This window comes from Globicephala melas, chromosome 4 (genome assembly GCF_963455315.2).
Source record: "Globicephala melas chromosome 4, mGloMel1.2, whole genome shotgun sequence".
Classification (NCBI taxonomy): Eukaryota; Metazoa; Chordata; class Mammalia; order Artiodactyla; family Delphinidae; genus Globicephala; species Globicephala melas.
In genome coordinates, this window is record NC_083317.1 from 68,702,836 (window position 1) to 68,727,459 (window position 24,624).

At 38.4% G+C, this 24,624-nt stretch overlaps 1 protein-coding gene across 1 annotated transcript in view; it reads right to left on the reverse strand.

The window, feature by feature from the left end:
- HACD2 (3-hydroxyacyl-CoA dehydratase 2) overlaps positions 1–24,624 on the reverse strand; it is a 91,782-nt gene that overhangs the window by 22,082 nt on the left and 45,076 nt on the right. The window contains exon 4 of the mRNA XM_030858442.2: positions 8,132–8,220. Coding sequence (XP_030714302.1) covers positions 8,132–8,220 — 89 coding nt within the window. The remainder of the gene's footprint in view (positions 1–8,131; positions 8,221–24,624) is intronic.

Below are 24,624 nucleotides of genomic sequence, written 5' to 3' on the forward strand. Positions count from 1 at the left end.
TCAAATTCACTTATTGGTAACTCTCCACTGACTGTACAACTTGACAGCACACTTCTATGACACAGGCTTACTTCCCTGCATTATTTATTCTTCAACTCAAGCTGATGACATATAACCAAAGCTGAAACCACTTAGGCTCCCAGCCTGTAAATCTCATCTCAGGTGCTTCTTTGGGAAACTACTATTTTACACGCAAGGTAACCTTTTTTTCTTTCATCATTCTCATTCCTATTCCATGACAGTTTCCTAGTGCCAAAAGTCAGACATCTTTGTTAATCTCAGGACTCCAAGTATCCAGATTTGGCTCTAAACAGGCTTCCTACTATTTCTAAGTAGCAGCAATTACATATATTAAGATACTACCCAATAGTATGAAAATGTCTTATGCTTGAAGAAGATTCATTCCAACAATGAGCTTCTGTGTCAGAAATTCCATTATCAGAAATAGAAGGAAAAAAAATTAGGAGGAAAGTAGGAGACACCACTGATACATCCAGAACGTCAATTAAATGGGGGAGAAGCGTTTTAGCATAATATTTTAAAAGACTAACTGAACTGTAAATGCACTGGGAAACCCAAGATCTGGAAGTTCTGGGGCAGAGGGAAAGGAAGAAACCAATAGTGCTCAGGCCTGAAAGGCCTGGCCACCTGCAGGGCAGTCTGGACTGGGCAGGCTGGGGCAGGTCTGGCTTTGAGTCCCAGAGGAACCTCATAGAGTGGGGCACTTTCCTTTGGAGCTGACAGGTCAGGCCCTGGGCCTTCCTGCCCTGAATGACATTCCCCCAAATGAAGATAACCGTGCAATCTTCCAGGGAGTTTGTCTGGTTTAACTGCTCCCTCTCGTGCCAGAATTGAGGAATGGGAATGGATGATGTCAGATTTAGCCCTTGGGGTAAGAAAGCAAAAGAAAAGGTCCCGAGAAACTTCAAGTGTGAGGGTGTTTGTGGGGCAGGGTCACCGATGGAGGAGGGTGCAGTGGAGGAGAGCCAAGAGGAGAAAAAGATTAACATTAAACACAAATGAAACTGATTTCCTGATTTTGCTGGGCCTGGAACCTATTCAACTATTAACTGACAAAGGGAGGCTATGTTCTTGTAGGATGTAGTGGTAACACTCATTTGTATGGTTTAAGATGTTTTATTTTATTTTAAACACAACTGACTTAATTATCAAAGAACAGAGTATAATACATTTTGAACAAAGGAATGCCACTGAAGTTTTCCAAGGACTACAAAAGAACTAAGACAATGGGAGAAAGATGCAACATGGAACATCAGAAGTGAGCCTACACTGAACCCAAAAGGATCTAAATATTTTGCAATATTTTGCAATAAAATTTTTACACATGGTTCAAGAAAATGTTGGAAAGGGACAGAAAAACACTGAGGGAAAAACAGACAACCTGATTTTGCCAAAATCACCTATGCTAAATATATTCAATGTCAAAGTGAACCATCCAGCCTTGGGAAAAGTAACACTATCTTTAAGTGTCCATTATTAACAGATGCGGAAGTGGCATTAAAGTACTGCTACAACTGTCTTGGAGTTGTCTAAAGTCTGACAGTGTCTGATTAGCAATCAAATAATGAGGCTCCCCACCTTTAGGAGAGGTGCTAATTTTAAAAGTGAAGGTGATGCAAATCCACCTACAGAAATATTTAAAATAGAAAGTAAGGGAACAGATGGAGTAGGGTGGAGAATTTTAGACATTTAGCACTCAAGGGGCCAAAAGATACTGAATGTCTCCCAATGTCCTTTGCTAACTGAGATGGAACGTCACTGTGGAAATGGCCTGGGCTAGAAGACAGTGGCGTGGCTTCTGGTCCAAGCACAGTACCCAAGGAGGGAACAACGTGCCCCAGATGCAGCCTCTCAGCTCCTCATCTGAATGATATGGATAAGAAGGTGCCCTTCCTGCCTAACCGAAAGCCCATGTTCATGGATGGCCGTTAGGGACAAGGAGCACGTGCAGCCACAGGAAACATGCTAACAAGAGAAGCAACCTCAAGAGGCAGCAAGAGCATGAGTGCACCGCGAGCCCAGCTGGAGGACCCAGCAGAGAAGGAAAACCTATAATGCAGCACAACAGGAAAAGGATCATGGAGTATCCTCCAGGAAAACAGTCGTGGAGTATCGGGGACACCACTGTACTTAGTCCTTTAGCTTCCACAAGAGTGAAAAAGGAGAGGAAAAGAGGAAGAAAAAAAAAAACTGTGTGGCATCTATGAAGGAAGTAGCAATCCTTCTGAAGTGAAACTGCTTTATAAGGGGTTTCAGAAGCTGCTCAGCAAAAAACTGCATGCTAGAGACCTTGATTTCTAAACACTGCTGCCTTGTTTTCACGTATTCCCCTCAGTTAATCTCCACAAAAACTCTGTGAAATGAGCAGGACAGATACCAGTATTACCATGTCACAGATGAGAAAAACAAGGCTCAGAAAGTTCAAGTGCTCTGTCCTAAGCCACAGGGTAAGTGTCGAAGTGCACACTCACCCACTCCTCATGAAAATGATGGCTGTTAAGCCTCCATGTTCTAGAATACTGAATTGGACTTACCTAGAAAATAACAAAAGTGTCCAAGGAAGATGACATTTCTTGAGAAAACCGAAGAAGAGAGATGTTTGCGCAGTATTTCCTTGGGTGGAAACGATAACAATCTACCTGGAATAATGAATGATCTACTTGGTGGCGCTGGCCAGGCAACAAGAAGCACCTGCCCAGGATGGAGCCCTTCCCTCCAACTCGCCCCCCAAACAAATGATGCTTTAGCTTCTTTAATGCCATGGTTTCAAATCTGCCTCTGACTTCAAGGTGGGCCCCTCAAGCTTCCTCTTACATGCAAGTGAGCCTCAGCTCCACAGACACTAGATTTTGGAGAAGGCACCAGAAACTCCACAGTCCCTCCACTTAGCTGGGTAAGGGAACTCCAGGCTTTCATTCTCTAAGAATGAGACTATGGCTCTCAGATTTGGGACAGAGATGGTGAAATTTGGTTAGGTCTCGAGGAAACTAAGCAGAAGTGGGAAGTAAAATCAAGAAAAAAGAAGGGCAAATAAAATTACAGCACAACACTAAAGTTTCTTAGAGCATTTCTCAAACCTTAGAATTCATCAAATTATCCAAGGAGCTTAATAACAGTGATGATTCTCTGTCTCCACTCCCCAAAATTCTTTATCAAATGTGGGGCGGGGCCTGGAAAGTGCATTTTTAAGAAGCTTTCTGGTAATTCTGTTCCAAATAGTCCATAAACCCCAGTATGAAAAATAGTCTTGGAATTTTCATGGGGAAAGGCCAATTAATTGGAGAGATTTAATCAGAGTGTCCTAAAATGAGCACTAAAAAACCAGAGAAGCACATGGGCAAAGCGCTGCAGAAGAGCACCCAGGGCCTACAATTGATTTTGTACATTTCACATGTAAACGATCTGAGTGGAGAATCATATGCAGGTGGTGTGACAGAACCGCTGAAGAGGAAGAGTGCTTCTGGGTCTGAGATGGGGGTTTTCAACTCCACACGGGATGAAGAAAGTATGGTTAGCACACAAAAATAAGGATGTGTTTACATCACATTTCTAACCGGTGAGAGCAAGTTCTGATGCAGTGGGAAGACTGTGAATTCAGAAGTCTGCTTTTCAACTCTGCCATTTGACAGTCATTTGCCTCTCTAGCTTCCAAACTTTAAATGGAACTACAACCTACCTCAAGAGACAGTTGTCAAGAGTGGATAATTATAACATATTTTAATAAAGCCCTCTGTAAACTGTAATGCCTCAAACAACAACAAACAGCATAATGGTATCTTTATCATAACTGGAGGTTACTAACTTTCTTAAACACTGATGGCAAGCTTTTTGTAGGCATCTTGCTGAGAAGTTAGCAGAGACGGCAGATTAAGTGTTACAGAGCCCAGTGGCATGCCAGAAAGAAGTGGGAAACAGCTGACTGGTGAAATCAGGAGAATTTACGGAGCATTCCAAAGGAATGTGGGCAAACATCCTTTTCTCCAATGGTGGCAAAGGGTGAGGAAGAAAGGAGAGAAGGCTCAGCACTCCAGAGTATAGTCTATTTTACACAAATTACCGCTGGTAAGGTGTCGAAGGTGTTTGTTGCGCTTAGGCTAAAGTCAGCGAGAGCCCAGCAACTTCTTACTCAACCGCTGCCCATGCCCTGGGACTTCTGCTCCAAGAACATGGCGATCTTACACTAAGAACTCCGGAGAGGATGTGTGTGGGCTTCTCCAAAGAGGGCTGGGCCAGGAAAAGGGACAGTGGCCTACCTGTGTGTCCAGGAATCTGGGGCTTGGCTTAGCTACTTTTGGACAAGGAAGAATATGTGCCCTGTGGACTTGTCTGTTTCTGAAGGGGGGTCATAGTGAGGGACAGAAGGTGGCATCTCCCACTGCAATTCACTCTGAAAAATGTCAATCTTTTTTCAGTTCAATGAGGAGACAAAGACACAGACCCAAACAGAGGGTGAGGGGAACAAATGCCCATAGAGGCCTGATGTGGCAGTAGCAGTGGGCAGCCTGGCTAAGGAATGGGAAAGAAGCCAGTTCAGTTCTGGAGGTCAGGTGGGAAAACTGGAAAGGAAACAGGTTAGCTAGAATTTCTGATTCCCTCCTGTATCCCTCAAACCCTATGTCCCACCCTGAGCTTGTCTGTTTTATCAGAAATTTTATTTTGCTTATATAAAAAGTCCATTTAAAAGGAAAGAAGTGGGAAGGTTATTTGCTCTGTTAGGTCAAGAAAAAGCTTTTGAGCATAGAGACATTTTTTCTTTAATATCCTGCTCATCAAGGTGTCCTGCTAGTGATGGTGGGTCCTTATACATCATTAAAGAAAACCATCCGATCACCTTTTAGTTCTATGATATACCTGGTGACATCTACGTGACTAGCATTCCATGCAGTAAAGAATTATAATGACAAGTAAGGATGCATGTCCTAACAGGCGTCTTAAAAGAAAATATACCTCAAATATGAAAAAAGTAGTATCTAGTCTTAAAAGGTATACAGGCTATACCTTAGTACATCATGTACAATTACAGAAAACAGGGGAATGAGCATAGAAAATATAAGCAGGCCAGAGAGGGTGGAACAAGAGTCCAAATCCAAACGTAATGCTATGAAAATGAAGAACCTGTGTCCACTTTAGAGGGAAATATGATGTAAAAACAAAGTGAGAATGAAAGTAGAGTACTGTGAAAAGAATTTGAACATTACTATGAGAAAGTGATATATATTTTATGAAGCAGTTATTTCTGAGGTCAATTTCCCTATGCATTGGTTATGTGATTCCCACCATTAAAATAAACAAAGCTGGATATAAAGAAAATACAGATATTTTAAAGATGTTTCGGTAAAACAGAAGAATGGAAGTTTAACAGGGAAGCCATATGTAATGTTGTATAGAACAAACTGAATTATAGCTAACACGAAACTCTACGCAGGAAAAATAGCCTTTGGCCAAGAGAAGGGGGTGAGGAACAGGTCACAGACAGCAGACTGGCCTCTGAAACGCCACAGCAACAGCTATTAGCTATTAGCAACTTGGGGTGGGCCAGGAGGGAATCTACTGCCATAAACAAAATGATGAATGGGTTCTTTTCAAAGAAAAGGGGAATGAGGAGAAAAGAAGTGTGATCTTGGAACAGCAAATACTATTTACGTGAGAAAGGAGTAAGTCAATTAATCAATAGGGTATATGTGAAAAGAAGAGGACCCAAGAGGTGACAGAAAGACAATAAAATTTACTACAGTCCTAAGAAAATGATATGTTAACAATAGTAGAAATTGGGTAAGTCTGGTTGCAGAGAAACAATTATGAATATGCAAATCTAACAAGCATATAACTTAAATTACTGTAAGGCTCAAATATGACACTACCTGTGAAACCATCTGTTAAATGTCAAGTCTGTGCATCTGTCAGGCAGGAGGTTACTGAGGGCAATGGGCAGGTCAACATAGCTGTAATCCACAGAGACATTTAATAGCTTTCTAATCCAAGCTGTCTTCCTGCTCTGCCCAGGAAATCCTGGCAAATGTCGGTAACAGCAATATGGTAACAACTGCTTAACTTGAACTGTAATCATTTTTGATTTACCTGTCTGTCTATCACCCTGTTTGTCAGAAGTGCTAATAAGCAGAGGAGTGGTTTTTTTTTTTTTTTTTTTTTTGCGGTACGCGGGCCTCTCACTGTTGTGGCCTCTCCCGTTGCGGAGCACAGGCTCCGGACGCGCAGGCTCAGCGGCCATGGCTCACGGGCCCAGCCGCTCCGCGGCATATGGGATCCTCCCGGACTGGGGCACGAACCCGCGTCCCCTGCATTGGCAGGCGGACTCCCAACCACTGCGTCACCAGGGAAGCCCGAAGAGTGGTTACTGAAGCAGAGGAGAGGAGCAGCAGAGGTCATGAACAACCCATCACCTGGAGCATTAGCTCCTGGACACCTAGGGTCTGACTCTACTGGCAAACTGATTAAACACTCCAGAGTTGAAAACGCTCTATCTTCATTTAATTATCGAAAGTACATAATTACCTATTTAAGAATATAAATGAATTACTATTAGGAAGAAAGTTTAAGTCACTTAAGACTATTGGGAAATTAAAAATTCGGGTTGCTCGTTAAAATGGAAAGGACAGAGTGTATACACAAAAGTAAAGGAGGAAGAAATACAGGTTAAAAATGATTTATAGAAAGAACTTTGAAACCAATGAAAACGATAACTTTTCCTGACTCCAGAAACAAGAATGAGGTCAAGGGGCAATATGCTACATTCGGATTTACTTGCCTGTTTTTGACTTTTTTTTTTTGTTTTAAGAAATGTGATTACTCTAAAAAGTGATCATGTAAAAGTATGAGATTGTTTTACATTCTTCCTACACAGAAAGTGTCGACAGACATCTTCAAGGAGTGAAAGAGCTTAAAAGAAAAAGTCTGTGAATCTATAACAGAAACAATAACTTAGCTTAGTCAATTTTGCTTAAAAACTCATTAGCTATGTGCATTTTTCTGTATGTATATCATACACCAATAACAAGTTAAAAAAATCATTAGTTAAAATACAAATGAAACTGTCTAAGTAAATTCTGAAAAACAAAATGTTTTGACAGGGATTTCAGAGTAATAGAAGACAAAGAAAAAACCAGAATAATGCTAACGGATTAGCACATTTCATGAGGCTAAAGAACCCAATAATGCTGGTGATAAGTTACTGGGACTGGAAACCTGAAAACTGAATCTTCCTGGTGGCTACAGGTACTCTTCCTCACGATGACATTAGCAAGTAATAACTGACTTTTAAAAAGCCAAAAACATACTAGAAAACAATTCTCTTCCCTGATACCAGAAAATGAAAGCTTAGTTGTGGATTTACACCCATGGTAAATCCCTCCAGTTCTTACAAGAAGCATCCCTGGGCCTGCCTGGGTATCCACCACTCCAGACCCCCAGCAGAGGGTATCCACCACCCCAGACCCCCAGCAGAGGGTATCCACCACCCCATATCCCCAGCAGAGGGTATCCACCACCCCAGATCCCCAGCAGAGGGTATCCACCACACCAGACCCTCAGCAGAGGGTATCCACCACCCCAGACCCCCAGCAGAGCGTATCCACAGATCCCTGGGCCTGCCCAGGTATCCACCACCCCAGACCTCCCAGAATCACTAGACTCAGCACACTTGGGAATTCCATTAACCCTGGTGGGCTGGGTGGAAACAAGTTTGTTTCTCCTGGTCCTACAAAGATTGGACTGTTCTGGGAATGCATTAATGTCTCTCACTTCCACAACGGTCCCACTACAAGGATGAAGATGTCCAGAGTTTATGGTGCTTGATCCAAACAAGAAAGCAGAAAAATATAACTGAGGTGCAGACCACATCCATACCAGCCCAATCTTCAAGGGAACTGAGATTTCAGGACTTTGTGTAATAAGTCTTCTCTTCACAACACTGCATATTTGGGGTATGTTTCCCACTAGTAACCCAATTCCTACAGTACGAGGGATTTTTATCTGGGCTATACTGATATGACCTGGAGTTCCATCTTTAGCCATAACACACATGTGAGAAAGAAAAGTTGACTAACATTTGTTAAAGCTGATAGATTTTATTTTTGTCAATTTAAACACTTACCTCTTTGACGCTATGTGTTACTGCCCATATTAAAAAAACTCTTGACATCACCTGGAAAGAAGTCAGGACAACAGAAGATGGAACAATTCCTGAAAGAAATTTTAGGATGGGTAAATAAATGTATTGTACTAGTTTCAAAATGTAATATTTTCTAAAACATCCAAATTTTAATGTTTAAAGCCAAAACTATCATGAGCAACTGAAACTTATCTACATAGACTATGTTTTTCTATGTAGTCAATATTAAAACTTTTTTCCTCCCTCAAAACAATAAAATTGTTAATGGCAATAGCAAACCACAGAATCTAGGTACCTTTCGTAGGCCTTTCAAAACCACTTATACAGGTAGAGAAAATAAAACCACTGCTTAACCTTTAAAATTAGACATTGAAAGTTCCTTTTACAATACGCGTTTCAAAAATGAACAGGCAACTATGGAAGGAAAATCAATGGTATTTGTGTCACTGGAATATTGGAAGCTCCTGGATATCAGACTTGATATGATATACTATCTAATGGTTAAATTGGCATCTTTTATAACCCACTTGAAGATTCTGCCAACAAGTGGACAAAATCAAAGTTTATATACCATTTCTTCTTACCTTGTTCTTAACAGTAAGCATTGGTACAATTATCTTCACAATGTTCTCAAGTTATAACACTGGAATCATGTTTAGTTATTTCAGATAATCATCAAGTTCTGCTAAGTTTACATTTCTTTGGCTTCTCCCTTCAGTTCCTACAACCACAATCTAGAGACCAGCCACCACCATTATACAAAATTCTTCCCTCCTTTAATTCATCTTAAACCCAGCAATAAGTCATTATCTGAAAACATTCTCCTATCTTTGTTAACTTTACACTGGCAAGGAACTGCTACAAAAATAAAATCTGGAAGCAGAATTATGGGTATGCAGTCCAGCAGCCTCTCCACCATTTCTCACTGGTCTTACTGCTCCCAGCAACTAGACTTAACAACTTTCTGGACCTGTCAAGTTGCACGTGGGCAGCTCCACACCTGCCAGGAACCCCTCATCACGGGTTGTAAATTCTTCTTCCGCTTTAAAACTAACCTCACCTTCAATACATTCAGTGGACTATCCCTGATCAATTTTCATTCTTCTAAGCCCTCTAAAATACACTCAGACTTCTAGACATTTATATAGCTGGACAAACTACAACTTGCCAAAAGGCCATGTGCAAATCATATAAAGCTCTATAGGTTTGGCTATGAAAGAAAATTATATCTTAGAATGAGTTTTAAAGAAGATCTGGGCTTTGAAGAGGTAGGATTTGGTTCTCAAAAGCAAGTAAAATGGACATGTCAAGCACAATGTTTGGCATATAAAGATGCTCAATAAACCTTTGTAGAATGAATAAAAGAAAAATATAAATGTACGGACATATAAATCAATGGAATAGAACTGAGAGTCCAGAAATAAACCCTCACATTTACAGTCACTTGATTTTCAACAAGGGTGTCAAGACAAGTCAATGGAAAAATATTTATTTTTCAACAAATGGTGCTGGGACAATTGGATATCTACATGCCAAAGAATGGAGCTGGGATACTTTCTTACACCATATATAAAAAGTTACTCAAGATGGATCAAAGACCTAAATGTAAGAGGTAAAATTATAAAACTCTTGGAATAGAGTTATTTACATAGATGTAAATTTTGTGACCTTGGATTAGGCAATGGTTTATTAGATATGATACCAAAAGCACAAGAAAAAAAAAGGGCTTTATCAAAATTAAAAACTTATGTGCTTCAAAGGACACCATCAAGAAAGTGAAAAGAAAACCCCCAGGTAGGAGAAAATATCTACAAATATATATAATAAGGAAATATATACAAAATATATAAAGAACTCATAATTCAACAATAAAAAAAACTACACCATCTAAAAATGGCAAAGAATTTGAATAGACATTTTTCCAAAGAAAATATGCAAATGGTCAATAAGCACATGAAAAGGTGCTCAGCATCATTAGGGCAATGCAAATTCAAATCATAATGAGATACACTTCACGCCCACTATCATTAAAAAGACAGATGATAACAAGTGGAGATGTGGAGAAGCTGGAACACTCATGCATTGCTGATTGGATTAGAAAATGGTGCAGACACTCTAGAAAACAGTCTGCCTCAAAATGTTAAATACAGAATTACCCTATGACCCAGCAATTCCACTCCTAGGAATATATATACCCAAGAGAAATGAAAACATATGCCCACAGAAAAACTTGTACATGAATGTTTGTGGTGGTATTCATATTAGCCAAAAAGTGTAAATATTAAAAATGTCCATCAACAGATGAATGGATAAATAAAATGTGGCAAAGCCATATAATGGGACATTAGAAATAAAATAAATAAAAAGTAATAAATAATAAATAAAAGGAAATGAAGTAATGATACATGCTACAATATTAATGAACCTTAAAGCATTATGCTGAGCGAGGAAGCCAGTTACAAAAGATTACATGTTGTATGATTCAATTTACATGAAATGTCCAGAGCAGGCAAAATTATAGAGACAGAAAGTAGATTAGTGGTGACCTGGGACTGGAAAGTTAGGAAGAAAATGGAGAGTGACTGCCAATAGGTACAAGGTTTCTTTTCGGGGTGATGAAAATGTTCTAAAATTGATTATTGTGATGGTTGCATAACTGTAAATACTGAACTGTACATTCTAAATGAATGAATTGAATGATATGTGAATAAACCTTTTATTTAAAAATATGTACGAATGAAGTACAGAGCCTGATGATATAATATGTAATACTGCCAAAGAGGCTAATTAGTGAGTCAAACATTAAGTGTATATACTTAGCCAGATCGCATTTCAAATAAGAAAAACTAAAAAAGATCGACAAACAAAAAGTTTTCCTAAATGAGTTATTAAGCACTTGCCACTCAAGGAAAGATCACCACTCTTTCTAGCTTCTTTTTTTTTAACTCAAAGGCCAGCTCATCACATAAAAACATGATTTATTTTTCCTTTTATTTCTGCTCTTTCTTTTTTTTACCACTGAAACAATGGGCTAGACTGCTAATGGTCTGAGCAGTGCTCCAGGGTTGCTGCTATATTTGGGCAGGGATCAAAAAAGTCCAGGATCTGGGGGCTTCCCTGGTGGCGCAGTGGTTGAGGGTCCGCCTGCCGATGCAGGGGACGCGGGTTCGTGCCCCGGTCCGGGAAGATCCCACGTGCCGCGGAGCGGCTGGGCCCGTGAGCCATGGCCGCTGAGCCTGCGCGTCCGGAGCCTGTGCTCCGCAACGGGAGAGGCCACAACAGTGAGAGGCCCGCGTACTGCAAAAAACAAACAAAAAAAAGTCCAGGATCTGGACCTCAGATTTCCAAGTTCAAAAATCTAATTTTATGCCACTCACGAGCAAGAACTAGGCTCTTGGGAGACTGACTCATTAGTCAAATCCCAGTTATTAAACCAAAATGTCAATTTATTCACTTGTAATAAAGGCACAGCCTTTGTAATTACTAAATGTCTGGGCTTTTAGAGACCCTCATCTAGGGGTGCTTTTTTCTGCTGTCAAAATCAGAATGCTTTGTAAGTGTGACTTTAAACAGAGGCATTTGGGAGATCTGAAGATGAATATCACAATTCAGTTATATACAGCTTTATTAATTATCCCTTCTCTACTATAAAGCTCCCTTTTCTAGGAAACATGAATATTTATATATGTTTCCCTTTCAAAAGTGCTAAACAAAAATTATCTGATTTTTTCCTTAAAAGTAAGTTTTGGTAACCAAAAACAAAGATTTACTTTTCTGGTAAATTTCCCATCAGTCTTTTCTTCTAAGTATATTTTTAAATACAGTTCAACTTCTATTGTTTATACTCTTTGTGGTTTGCTTTTCTCATTTAACATTTTAAGAAATTTTCTATCTTACAACAAACATATTCTCCAAAATTTTTAACTTGATTCATAATATTCCTTTGAGTTGAATATGTTTGCTTACCTATTCTCCTTCTGTGAGACATTTAAATTGCTCCAATTTCTTGACACTATAAATGAAGTAATGCAGTATTACAAATAACACTTAAAATTTTTTGAGGCTTAGACCTTTTTTTTTTTTTTTGCGGTACGCGGGCCTCTCACTGTTGTGGCCTCTCCCGTTGCGGAGCACAGGCTCCGGACGCGCAGACTCAGCGGCCATGGCTCACAGGCCCAGCCGCTCCGCGGCATGTGGGATCTTCCCGGACCGGGGCACGAACCCGTGTCCCCTGCATCGGCAGGCGGACTCTCAACCACTGCGCCGCCAGGGAAGCCCCTTTAGACCCCTTTGTTAAAAAAGGATTATTTCCTTGGGACAGTTCCCAGAGGTATAATTACTAGGTCAAATGGCATGAATGCCTTCAAAGCTCTTGAAATATACCGCCAAACTGCTTTCCAAAAAGTTTGTATCAATATACACTCCCGCCAGCAGCATAAAAGAGTGCCTGCTTTAGCACAGCCCCAGAAGTGAATTTAAATCTTATTAAGTTAGAGAATAAAAAGCCGATCGATGCTTTCTAATTTGATGCAGATGCAGAGATGTTTCTGGCTTTGCCTGCAGGTGCTTCTGCATTCCCTATCCAGGGAATCTACCTAGTTAGGCACCTGAATCTCTTCCAAGTGATGCCATCCATACCAACTCTCACTTAGCTTCTACAGCATATGAACCTACCTCAACCAGTCACCCAGCAATTAGCACTGCTGGCCCTCACCTGACAGCCCAATCTCAAAATGCCTCCTCTAAGAGATCAGTAAAAAGGCCAGTGGGAGGAACGAACCCTTTCATAGGGAAGATCATATGAAGTCCAGGAGCTCCAAGTTTATCCTTGGATTCAAGCCAGACAAACAATAGAGGGCCACACAGATGAAACATATTATTTTAGCTCTGAAAAGAACTGACATCACTGAGTTGGGTTTATTGTTATCATCAGGTCGGTTTCATAAGAACTGGTTAAAAAAATATTACCTTATCTGCTGTAGGAGTGGTATGCAGTGTAATATCCACCCTATCACTCAATGCCCCTTCTATAAAGCCTCAAGTGGGAAGTCTGTTTAAAAACTTAATGTTAAGAAGTGTTTGCTCCTCTCCTCTCCTCTCATCATTTCTCTCCAATGATAAGAATTATATAACTCAGTTGCCCTTTTCAACTTGATAGTCAGAAAGTTTCAAGCCAAATATGAAGCATACTACAGTACTATATTTTGTGTTTAAGTTACCACAAATCCTTGTGGAATGAGGAATACAGATAGGTAAGACAGACCAGATCCTCTTTCTTTTCTAGACTTCTTACAGTCAATCCCACTGTGTTAACATTTGTTATACCATTACCCTTTATTTGAATACAATGTTCATTAACAGCATGTTCAAACTACCCAAACCGCACATTTTTTTTTATTGTTGACTGCTTCAATTGGTTTTTTCCAAATGACGGAGAGATTCTGCAATTTTATCAGTAAGCTATTACTAGATCAAAATTCATTCAAAATGATTACTAGATATCTATTATTTGTTAATTTAATTCAACAAACATTTTTGGAGTACCTGCTCCGTGCCAGGTACTGTTCTTCATGCTAGGGTTACAACAGTGAAGGAAATGCCCCTGCCCTTGTGAACTTACACTCTCAGGCTATAACTGATTTACTTTGGGATAGCTTTTATTTTTAGCACGTTTTCCCTGAAGTTGATGTGAGGCTACTAAACATTTATAAACTGGAAAATGGCATGAGTGCTTCTTGGTTTCAGAAAGATATCTCTGTCAGCAGTGTGAATCTTTGGCAAGGCAAGGTTATAAATTGAGAAACAATTATGAGAATTTATGTTGAAAAGGCAGTGAACTTTTGAAGCAAAACACTGGCAGATAAAAGCAGCACAGGCACTTGTGTGAGTGCACATAACAAGCAAAAGCTGTATAAAGGGGATTCGGCAATCAGGTTCTTGTTTCTCCAGAACCAGGGTGCTCTGAGGACTCTCCAAACAGTTGAGCCCTGCAAAGCTGAGCAGCGCTAGAAATCCTCCCTGCCTGGTGCAGCCCTCACATGGGCCAGGGTAGTGGGATTGGGAGACTGGCGACATATGACCAAGACCAGTTGAAAGTTAAGTACAGGAAAGGCAACACAGGCTGGGAGCAGAGTAGCATAGTGTTCAGACGGAGCCCACTACCAAAGCAAGAAAGGACACACAAAGTTGGGGCCAGAAATTCAACTAAATGATGGAAATTGAAATCAGAACCTCCCTACCGAAATTCCAAATCCACGAACTAAAAGTAATAAACATTAAATAACAACAACAAAAATCACTAGCAGCAACCAGAAAGGAATGGGGTACAACTTTATGCCATATATTTTAAAAAGTGCTAGCCAAGAAAGGATTATTGCACACCTCCTGCTTTGTTCCCAACTCCCAAAAAGTGATATTGGTGAATCAACAAAATCGCAAGAATTTTCACTAACAGGCCTAGATTGGGAGAGAAACACCAATTTCTGACTGGAGTGTAACAGATGTGGAGGCTGGAAAGTGATGGGGAAGTAACTAACTGGGAGCCACCTCACAGATGCTAACTAAGCCTTTCAGACCCCCCAGAGTTGGAAGACTGGTACAAAGTTCCCTATGAGGACAGGATATACTTTCTACAGGGTTGAGGAATCCCAGGATGAAGCGATTAAATCTCAGAAGAGAAGGAAGAGCTCACCTGTTTTTAAATAAGTAACTCGTTCACACTGTTCAAAGCTTTTAAAGTATAAAAAGATACACAGAGAAAAGTCTCCCTCCCAGTTCCATCCTACTACCACTCAGGTGCCTTTCCTACAGGCAACCAATTAATTTTTTGTCTATCATTCCAGAGATATATTTTAGGTATACAACAGCAAATATGTAAGTCAATGTATAAAGATATATTTATACACACTCTTTTCCCAATTTTTTCCACAATGACAGTCTTTTCTTCTTTTAAAAATATCCTGATGATCTTTCTATATCAATACATGCATACACTGTTTTAATTACTGAGGCTTTATGTTTCAATATCTGTGTACTCTCCTAAGCCCTACCACCATGCCCTCAGCATGTAGAAAAATACATAAATCAGGAAAACCTTCATCCTTAAACTGTAGCTTAGAGGGGAAGACAACTGAATCTTAAATACTGTGGAAATGCAGTCAGGGAGGATTCAGTAACACAGCAAATAAAATGGCTGGACAGGGCTGCTTGCCCTTTAGCAAGACGAAAAGACATGGCAACCATATGAACATAATGCAAGAAAAAAACAAAAATAAAGCATGCATTGACGGCAGGAGGAGAATTCAGATAGATTCGAAGCACAAGAAGGATCTGAGGCACCACTGCTGGCTTTTAAGATGGAGAGGCCATGTGCAAAGACTGGAGAGCAGCATTCAATTGCTGAGAGCAACCTCAGGCCAAGAATCAGCAAGGAAACGGGACCTCAGCACTATAACCACAAGGAACTGAAATCTCCCAACAGCTTAGAAGCAGATTTTTCCCTAGAGTCTCCAGATAAGAACCCAGCCCAGCTGATACCTTGATTTTGGCTTTGTGAAATCCTAAGCAGAAAACACAGCTGAGCCCACTCAGACTTCTGACTTATAGAACTATGAGCTAATAAAGAGGTGCTGTTTTAAGCCAAAAAGAAAAAAAAAAAATTAAATCAAGAATAAATAAAATAAAGCTTGCATTGCATTTAAGGGAAAAGTCAAAGATTAAAGCAACTGGAAGGAAGATAATAATTACAGAAGACAAAGACCATCCAACACAAGAATAATTGTTATCCCCAAAGTAGAAAACCCAATATATGGAACAGAAAATGTATTTAATGTATTTAAGTACATTAATGTATTTGGGTGTAATCCAAGAAATGAAAGAACTAAATCTGTACTGAAAGAATACACTGTATCTCAGAAAACAACTGATAGTGAATAAGTAAAACCAAGAACTTTCTTGGTTAAAAAAACAATACTTTGGGATCCAGGAAAAAAAGCAAGTTACCTACAAAGTGGCAAGAAAATCAGCCTGGCTTCAGACTTCTCCACAGCAACATTCAATGTCAAAAGACAATGAAGCAACACTACAAAGGTCTGAGGGAAAGAAAGTATGTTCAAGAATATCACACCCAGACAAGATGTCATTCTAGTGTAATGGCAAAAGGTAGACATCACTAAACGTGAATGAACTTGGCACATAATGCCTATGTGACTGACCCCGAGAAACACATGCTGTCAGAAATTCAGCCAAACAAGATACAAATCAAAATAAAGAACTCAGGAATGGAGAAGTCATGGCAAAAGGGCCCATAGTAGGCAATGAATCCATTCATATATAACACTAAGACAAAACAATTATGGTAATTATGGTTATAGAACAGAGTGTAAATGCTTATAATATTATTAAATTAGTAACAATTTAAAAATGGAGTCAGGGAAGAAGAGATAGAAGAATTAAGAGATATTGCCTAAAATATTGCTAAATGTAATTCTAATCTAAATTTTTCATAATCTTTTTGTTAAACTTTAAGGGGCCTTTTAGTAAATAATGTATCTCTCATGGTTAAAGGTTTTACACCATATTCTTTTTTATAAACTCAATAATTTTAATGAAAAACAGCATGTATAGCATGAGCTATATAACTTGATTTTTCTTTTTTTTTTTGTTGTTGTTGTTGTTGTTGTTGTTGTTGTTGTTTTGCGGTACGCGGGCCTCTCACTGTTGTGGCCTCTCCCGTTGCGGAGCACAGGCTCCGGACGCGCAGGCTCAGCGGCCATGGCTCACGGGCCCAGCCGCTCCGCGGCACGTGGGATCTTCCCGGACCGGGGCACGAACCCGTGTCCCCTGCATCGGCAGGCGGACTCTCAACCACTGCGCCACCAGGGAAGCCCATAACTTGATTTTTCTATCCATCTACTTTTTCTTCCTTATATTAATATACATGTGAAAAGAATGCTCCCTGGGATGATGTTTATCTAATATAAATGACGATTAGCACTACTGGTACAATTTTTTTAAAACTTTATGTACCTTTACACATTGTTTGAACTCATAAAAAACATGAGTTAAAAATTTAAATTAAAAATCATCATTCTTAACAAGAAATGAAACATCTGACATCAGCAAAAGATAATTCTGGAATTGAATTAATTCCAATCTTAAATAGGAATTTTCTTAAATATTTTCTCTTACAGTACAAGCTATTCTTAGGGAAACAAAATATTTCTGGCCAAAATGAAGAGAAAAGTGGGAGTATGAAATTCAAGGAAGAAGATTACTGGCTTCTTTTGTTTTTTAAAGAAGGACTGACAGAAGATCAATTTTCTTTTCTTTTTTTCCGGAACATAGAAAACTGGCCATGCCTCTTGGGCTTGCAGCACCTGACCCCCCCAGAAAGCAATTTTCAATATATTTATCATAACCACACTTACTTTATTGAGCTCTGACAAAAGAAATTTGTGTCTTACACTGAAATCAACAGCAAAATTATGGTATTTATATGATAACCTCTGGATTTATTTGAGATTGGCATTTCGAAAAGATATACTAAACTGTAAGATGGCATTACATTTTGTGTTAAAAGGATAATGTTACTAAGTGCTTATTTTTTACCAAATTGAAATAGATATAAAGGAGAAGCATAAGAAATCAGGTACAATGATACTTCATGTGTCTAGCATTGGGAAAAACCGTGTAGTTCGAATGAAATCTTTTCCCTTTATGTGACAAAACTTTAAATACAGAGGTGCTTCTCACACTGGGGCATGTATACCCCAAATATGTGCTTTAGGGTCCAATCCAGCGACATGCTACTAGCAGTCAACTTACTCAAACTCAACAGTATGAACTCAACCAAAAGAAAATAAGATAGAAAAATACATTCATGCGGGCAACTTTACCCAGCATTTCAGTGTGAATGTGTGCACCGGAGTGAGTGGTGGTCTCGGTCTCCTGGCCATGTTGATTGTGATTTTACTGTACAAAGATAATATAATATTCATCTAATGAGGCCCCAAATGCGAGCCAATTATTTTATCCGGCATTCAAATGAAGGAAAAGTAAACACTTGCAACACTGGAGGGAAAAGTGCCTGTGCTGGACTCACTGAGAGTCGATACTAAGTTGTACTGTTGTATGAACAAGTTCAGGTGTTTTTCATTGGAATTTTACCTCTACATAAGCAATTCCACTTTAGAAGACAAAGCCACAGGATATATATAATGCATCTTCATGGTTCATTAATTTTCCCTGAAATTCGGGGGGGGGAATCCATTTTTACATTAAAACATAAAGAAGGGGACTTCAAGTGTTTCATATTTATGGCAAGTTATCTGGTCTTTACTCTCAAACCCCTGGAGAGGAAGTATACTCCTCACAGATATTAGGCAGACTTGAGAAAAGCTGGAAAAGCACTATGATACATAATAAAAATATAAGGTAGGAAGTTGAGTGCATGGAAAAAGGGATAGAAAAAATCTCTTGAAACCATGGGAGAAATCAATACCTAAATGGATGTGGTGAAGGCCTGTACACTTGCTTGGGGCAGAACACAAACTTGGCTTAGAGGTCCTTTATGACTAATGTAATGAGAGAAAACAATCCACGTGTAATTTCAGTGTACATGAAAAAAACAGAACCAAGGGGCTCATTTTTGTTTTGTGTTTTTTTTTTGGCCGCGCCACTGGGGCTGCGGATCTTAGTTCCCTGACCAGGGATCAGACCCACGCCCCCTGCATTGGAAGCGTGCAATCTTAACCCCTCGACTGCCAGGGTAGTCCAGGGGCTCGGTTTGAGCATGTACTTATACGTAAAATGGCTTTGACTACAGTAGTAGTTTCAAGTTTACTGGATGTCCTCTATACACTTTTCTGTTTGCTTTCACTGTTTCCTGTTTCAGATAGTTGGCTCTCAGAGTGTCTGCCACTAGCTTGCTCTTCCACTTAACTGAGGTTCTTACATGTAAAAAGTAACAATAAACTGGCTTTAAGAGATCCAGAGGCCTCTGAAGGAAATGAGCTCTGGAGGGTTTTATCAAATATCCAGAGGCTTTCTTTCATTTGTTTGTTTACTTTTGGGGTCTCCATTTTTTAACAAAGTTACTGGAAGTCTAATCTCTGAAAGAGAGCAAAATATAAACATTAAAAAAATGACACATTTCCAACCATTCTGAAGATAACATATTATAAAAGGGTGACACATTTTGAAAAAGATGAAAACATAAAAATATTAGAAGCCATTCTCAAAGAGGACACAACAAGTCAATTATAAGTCATGGAACCTCACTCAAACCTCTGTATTATAGTTAGCATTCCAATAGCAAATTGCCACCTGATTAGTTTTACTGTTCATAGAGCTGTAGGTGTTTTAGATCAGACTGTTAAGTGCAGCCTCGAAATAGGGATAGTTCATATATATTTCACCAGCAAAACGACATCATAAGCTTTTCTTAAAAAAAGAAAAGATTTATTAGTACCTCTATTTTTACACTTACCAAGTTTTGTCTTAATATACTTATGAAAATTCTATTATGTAAAGCTTTTTCAAAAGGCTGAACCCAATCTGATTGTCACTTACTGGAAATAACAGAAGATTTAATGTCAAGTTTGAGAGTATAATCATTTCCTTACTACTTGAAAAAACCAACAATCACAGGATTTCACTTAAGCAAACCAAGAAATACACTTCTGCTAAACCATGTTTTTTCTCAGAGTTCTACCAAACCCTGTGAGTAGGGAAGGAAGATTGAAGACGAAGTTTAACCTTACTAGAAGGTTGTGAAAGAAGGCTTTCTTGGGAAAGATTCTTTATTTAAAAGAGCAAGTAACCATAAGGGTTATTTAAGTATGGTGATGTTTAGCTAAGAAAATCTTGGCTGTCAGAGTTGGAAAGGATCTAAGAGATCAAGTTCGACTCAGTTCTTGATAGATGAGGAAACTGAGGTGTGAAGAGGTAAAGAGACTTGCCAAGCTTACATGATAGTTGAATACAACAAATTAATATTAAACAAATTTATGTTTAAAATTTGGTGGTTATTCACAAAGAAGGTTAATTATTGGTCAATATGTAGCTATAAGAGAATTAAAGTATTAGCAACCAATACGACAAAAGGTTAACATTCGAAGCATATAAAGACACAATTGTTTTTGTCTTTTAAAAAATCAAGACCTTAATGGACAAATAAGCAAAGGGCATAGTAGATAATTCACATAATAAAAAACATAATAAACAAACATGGAAGTATATACAATTTCATAATTAGCAAAAAAAGTAAGAAACAAGAGTAACCTATGATTTTTTATGATTAACTTAGTGAATATTAAAAATAATCCTTTGCAATTCAATTTGGCTTTTTTTTTTTGGCCCTGCCCTGCCCTGCAGCATGTGGGATCTTAGTTCCCAGACCAGGGATCAAACCAGCACCCCCTGCAGTGGAAGCACAGTGTCCTAACCACTGGGCCACCAGTGAAGTCCCAATTTTGCAATATTTTTGTTAAAAGAATCTTCATACTCTTTGAATTAGTAACTACATGTGAAAATGTATGCAAAAGGCATAATCCAAAGACTAAAAAGTTCACATATCAACAGATATTGGTTGAAAAATTAATATTAAAAAATGGGGGCAATCTAAACATTTTCCACTGGGAGGCATGACAATACATCTAATTCAATGAGATATTTTGTAATTTAAAAATATCAGTGAATACTAGATAAACGTGAAACACCCTGTCATATCAGAAAGTAAGGACACTAAAAAGGTGACTGAGGTTCTATCATAAAGGACTCGGAAGACAATCTGAAGATGCTCCCACTGGCCAAAGATGGCCAATTTGAGCATTAAAAAGAAGAAATACAATGGACTGAAGCACACCGGATATGTTAAAATTCATGAGTTCATGATGATAAAATAAGAAGCAAAGACCTTCACTGTCCCTTTGACACGCTCTGATTTGTGTTGTATGGAGGAAGGAGTATGTGTGTGCGCGTGCACGTGTATATGAACATGCATGTGCGCGTCCATTAGTATCAGTGCCTGCCTGAGTCAGGAAAATGACATCTCTGGTTCTGTATGAGGACAACGGTGTATAAAGCAACATGAAATGCTAGCCCTCATTTTGTTTTAACTTACAGACTAATGTCAATTGTTCTCAGAACGGGATTTTTTCCTCAAAATTGAAACTTTTTCCTTTTGGGTTTAATGAAGTATTGCTAGTTGAAGCCAGTCTGACATGGTGACAGAGCTGTTAGACTGATGAGAAGTGTTGCTGCCTGATTTAAAGCCAAACCCTGAACCCTTTTAAAGAATAAAAAATATTGTATATGGGAAAAAACCCCACAAACTTTTACTGGTTTTCTTTAGAGGATTCTGGGAAACCAACACATTATTCTGAAAACTGGTAAAGGGAAAAAAATCAAGCTTGAAAAAAAAGAATATATATATCTTGTTATGTCACAAGAACCTAAGGAAAGCAGTTTGGGAAAGGGGGAAGGGAACTGGATAAGTGGAGAGCCAGGGTGGGACAGGGGCTCACTTTTCACTGTATACCCTTTAATGAATTACCTATTTGAAAAATAAACTCATTTAAGTATCACTATAGAGATTATGTAAAAAAATGGAAAATGGTTATATTAAAGGGAAAAAACAGCAATCAAACGGTAGCCACTCTGATTTTAATAATGTAAAAACCGTATATGCACGTAGACCAGGCCTGGAAGGAAACACAGAAAAACAAAATTGCTGACTAGACTTGCAGAATTTAGGGCATTTTTTCCTTTACATTAAAATGAATTCCCTTGTTATATTTACAATGTTATTTGTCCAATAAATAATGTTAAGGTGGCATTTAAATGGGAAACATAGTGTTTTCACTCTGTTACCCATACTTGTAGGAAAGCCCAGATATTTGAACCTTGAGCCCATAATCAAGGCACTAAGAACCATTTGCAGGCAACTTGACTCTTACTGTAAGCAAGAGATCTAAGAAGGATAAAAGAAAGGGTATACTGAGGGCTGTTCATACAGTAGATGTTAAAAGTACAATGACTCTGCCCAGCTCTATTTCCCATTCCTGTACTAATGCGGGGGTGGAGGCGGGGGTGGCATTCACTGAGTAGGAGGCCAGCAGAACATGGAAAGAGCCTGTTGACAGCGCATAAAAGACACACACTGAAAACGCTACTTGCAGGAGGAGTCAAGCTTGTCAAAGTACTGCAGAGGCTGGGAAAGTGAAGAGAAGAGAAAGAGCAATTATAACCTGAACCTAACAATTCCTCAGCTAAATTTAACTAGAGAGGTGGAATATATCTACAGCTTGAAAATGATAGGCAAATGAATGTTCAGGTACAAAAAGGCCCAACCTACACAGAACTTTAAAGGGTCATTGTAAAAAAAATTTCTATTTTCATATCAATCATCTGCTATTATTCTGAATATATTTCAACTGTGAATCCCTCAAATAAATAAATGGACTTAAGGAGGTATAAGGAAATCCTAGGCTCAGAGCAAAACCTTTTATTTCTTGTTATAAGTCAAAATTAGTAAGGATTTATTAATGTCAAGCTTTTCCAGAAACATTACTTTAAAAACTTTTAGCTATGAATAATGAAAATTAAACAGTCACTTCCATTTACCTTTTCAGGTTTGAAATGAAATTATTTATTCGAAGCCTTCCAAATTTTTATGTCAAGAGATATATCAGTTAATATACTTATTTACACTGAACTGTGTTCACAAATAATTCCTAAATATATTACTTAAACACCTAAAATACATTATCCTAAAAAACAAATACTTTATATGCATTAAAATATATATCTAAAAGGTAATGATAACTATTTCTGGGTAGTTAGATTAAATTGATTTTTACTTTCCTCTTTACGTCTTTCAGTATTAGCTGATTTTAAAAATAATGTGCATGTTTCACTTTTATATAGAAATAAGGTTATTTTAGAAATAAGGCCTTTTCACTTAAAAAAAAAATCACCACAACATGATTTAATAGCCACCATATTACAAATTCTGTTAAGAATAAAAATGGGTAGAAGTTCAATCAAAACAATGTATAACTGTTTCCACACACAACTGATTTACAATTATTTTAGCAAAAAAAAAAATCACACGTAATCAAAAATCTAAGTTGCAAACAGCTTTTGGAAGAGTTTATTTATTCAGATACCCCCTATTCTAATAAAGACTTTGCTGGGAGGAGTTGATCATATATAAAGTCATTACTGAGATGTATGATCACATATATTACTTAGGGGTACTGAGATTTATGACCATACATATTGTCTAGAAGTAAACCAATCTATGTTTTTGCTTTTCAAATCCAACTTTAAAAATATAAGGCAGATTAATTATTCACATCAAGTACTCTAATATCACTATATTCTGTTGCCAAGTGGATGGACTCATGCATTGCTCTACTGGCTCAAGACTTGAGCAACCATTCAAATCCTTTGTGGCAACCACTACTGGTTGATTATTCAGTGTGCATTTTCCTCACTTCCTTACTAACAGAGTACTGCTCTTATATGGAATAGCAGTGTACCCTGCTAAAACACTAGCTTCTTTGGAATCCCCTGCAGTTGGAAGAAGCCATGTGGCACAGTTCTGACCAATGAAAAATAAACAGTTTCTGGAAAGCCTTGCTGTGCAGCCACTTTCTGCCTGTAATATGACATGACACCACATAACTCATCACAGCCACATTATAACTACAGGACCACACGCACCAAGACAAAAGTGACACACTTCCGTGAACGGTAGAGCAGAAAGACAGATTTCTTGTTATACGTGAAAAAGAAACTCCTATTTGGCTAACGCACAGTAGTCAGAATTCTGGCACGTATAGCCAAATGCAATCCTACTTATATACTCTTTCTTTTGCAGTTGAGAAAATGGACCAAAAATCTGAAGGGAATTTGAGTAGACTTAAGAAGTCAAAGTATATCAGAGTGCAGGACAAGGTAACACTTTTAAAAAGAAGCTATTCCAATTACACTTTCCAGTCATGAAGACTAATGGCATCTGTAAGAAAGATGGTGAAAGTTTGGTGTAATATTTTCTTCTGGTTAACAATTTCCTAAATCATCTATAAACCAGATTTCATATCTCAAAACAAAATCACAAATATTTTATGTCCAAAAACAAAAGCAAAAAAATCTGCTCTCTTTTGCAATTATGACATGTGGTATTCATGAGCATCTTTTAAAAACATTTTCCTGGAGCCAAGAATGTGGCTTGCCAGGTCAAGATCTACCAGATATAACTGCAGTATTTACTGCAACATTTAACTATCATAAATAGTTCATTGCCCTTAAATGAATCATTTTTCTTTAAGTGTTGGAAATGTGATTACCCTATTCCCCCTGCACAGATTATTTTAAGGAAAAAGTCTACCCATAAGCACCATACTCTAAGCAAATCACCCACAGATCTAAGAGGAAAATGTTATATGAAAGGAGATAAACTCTAGAGA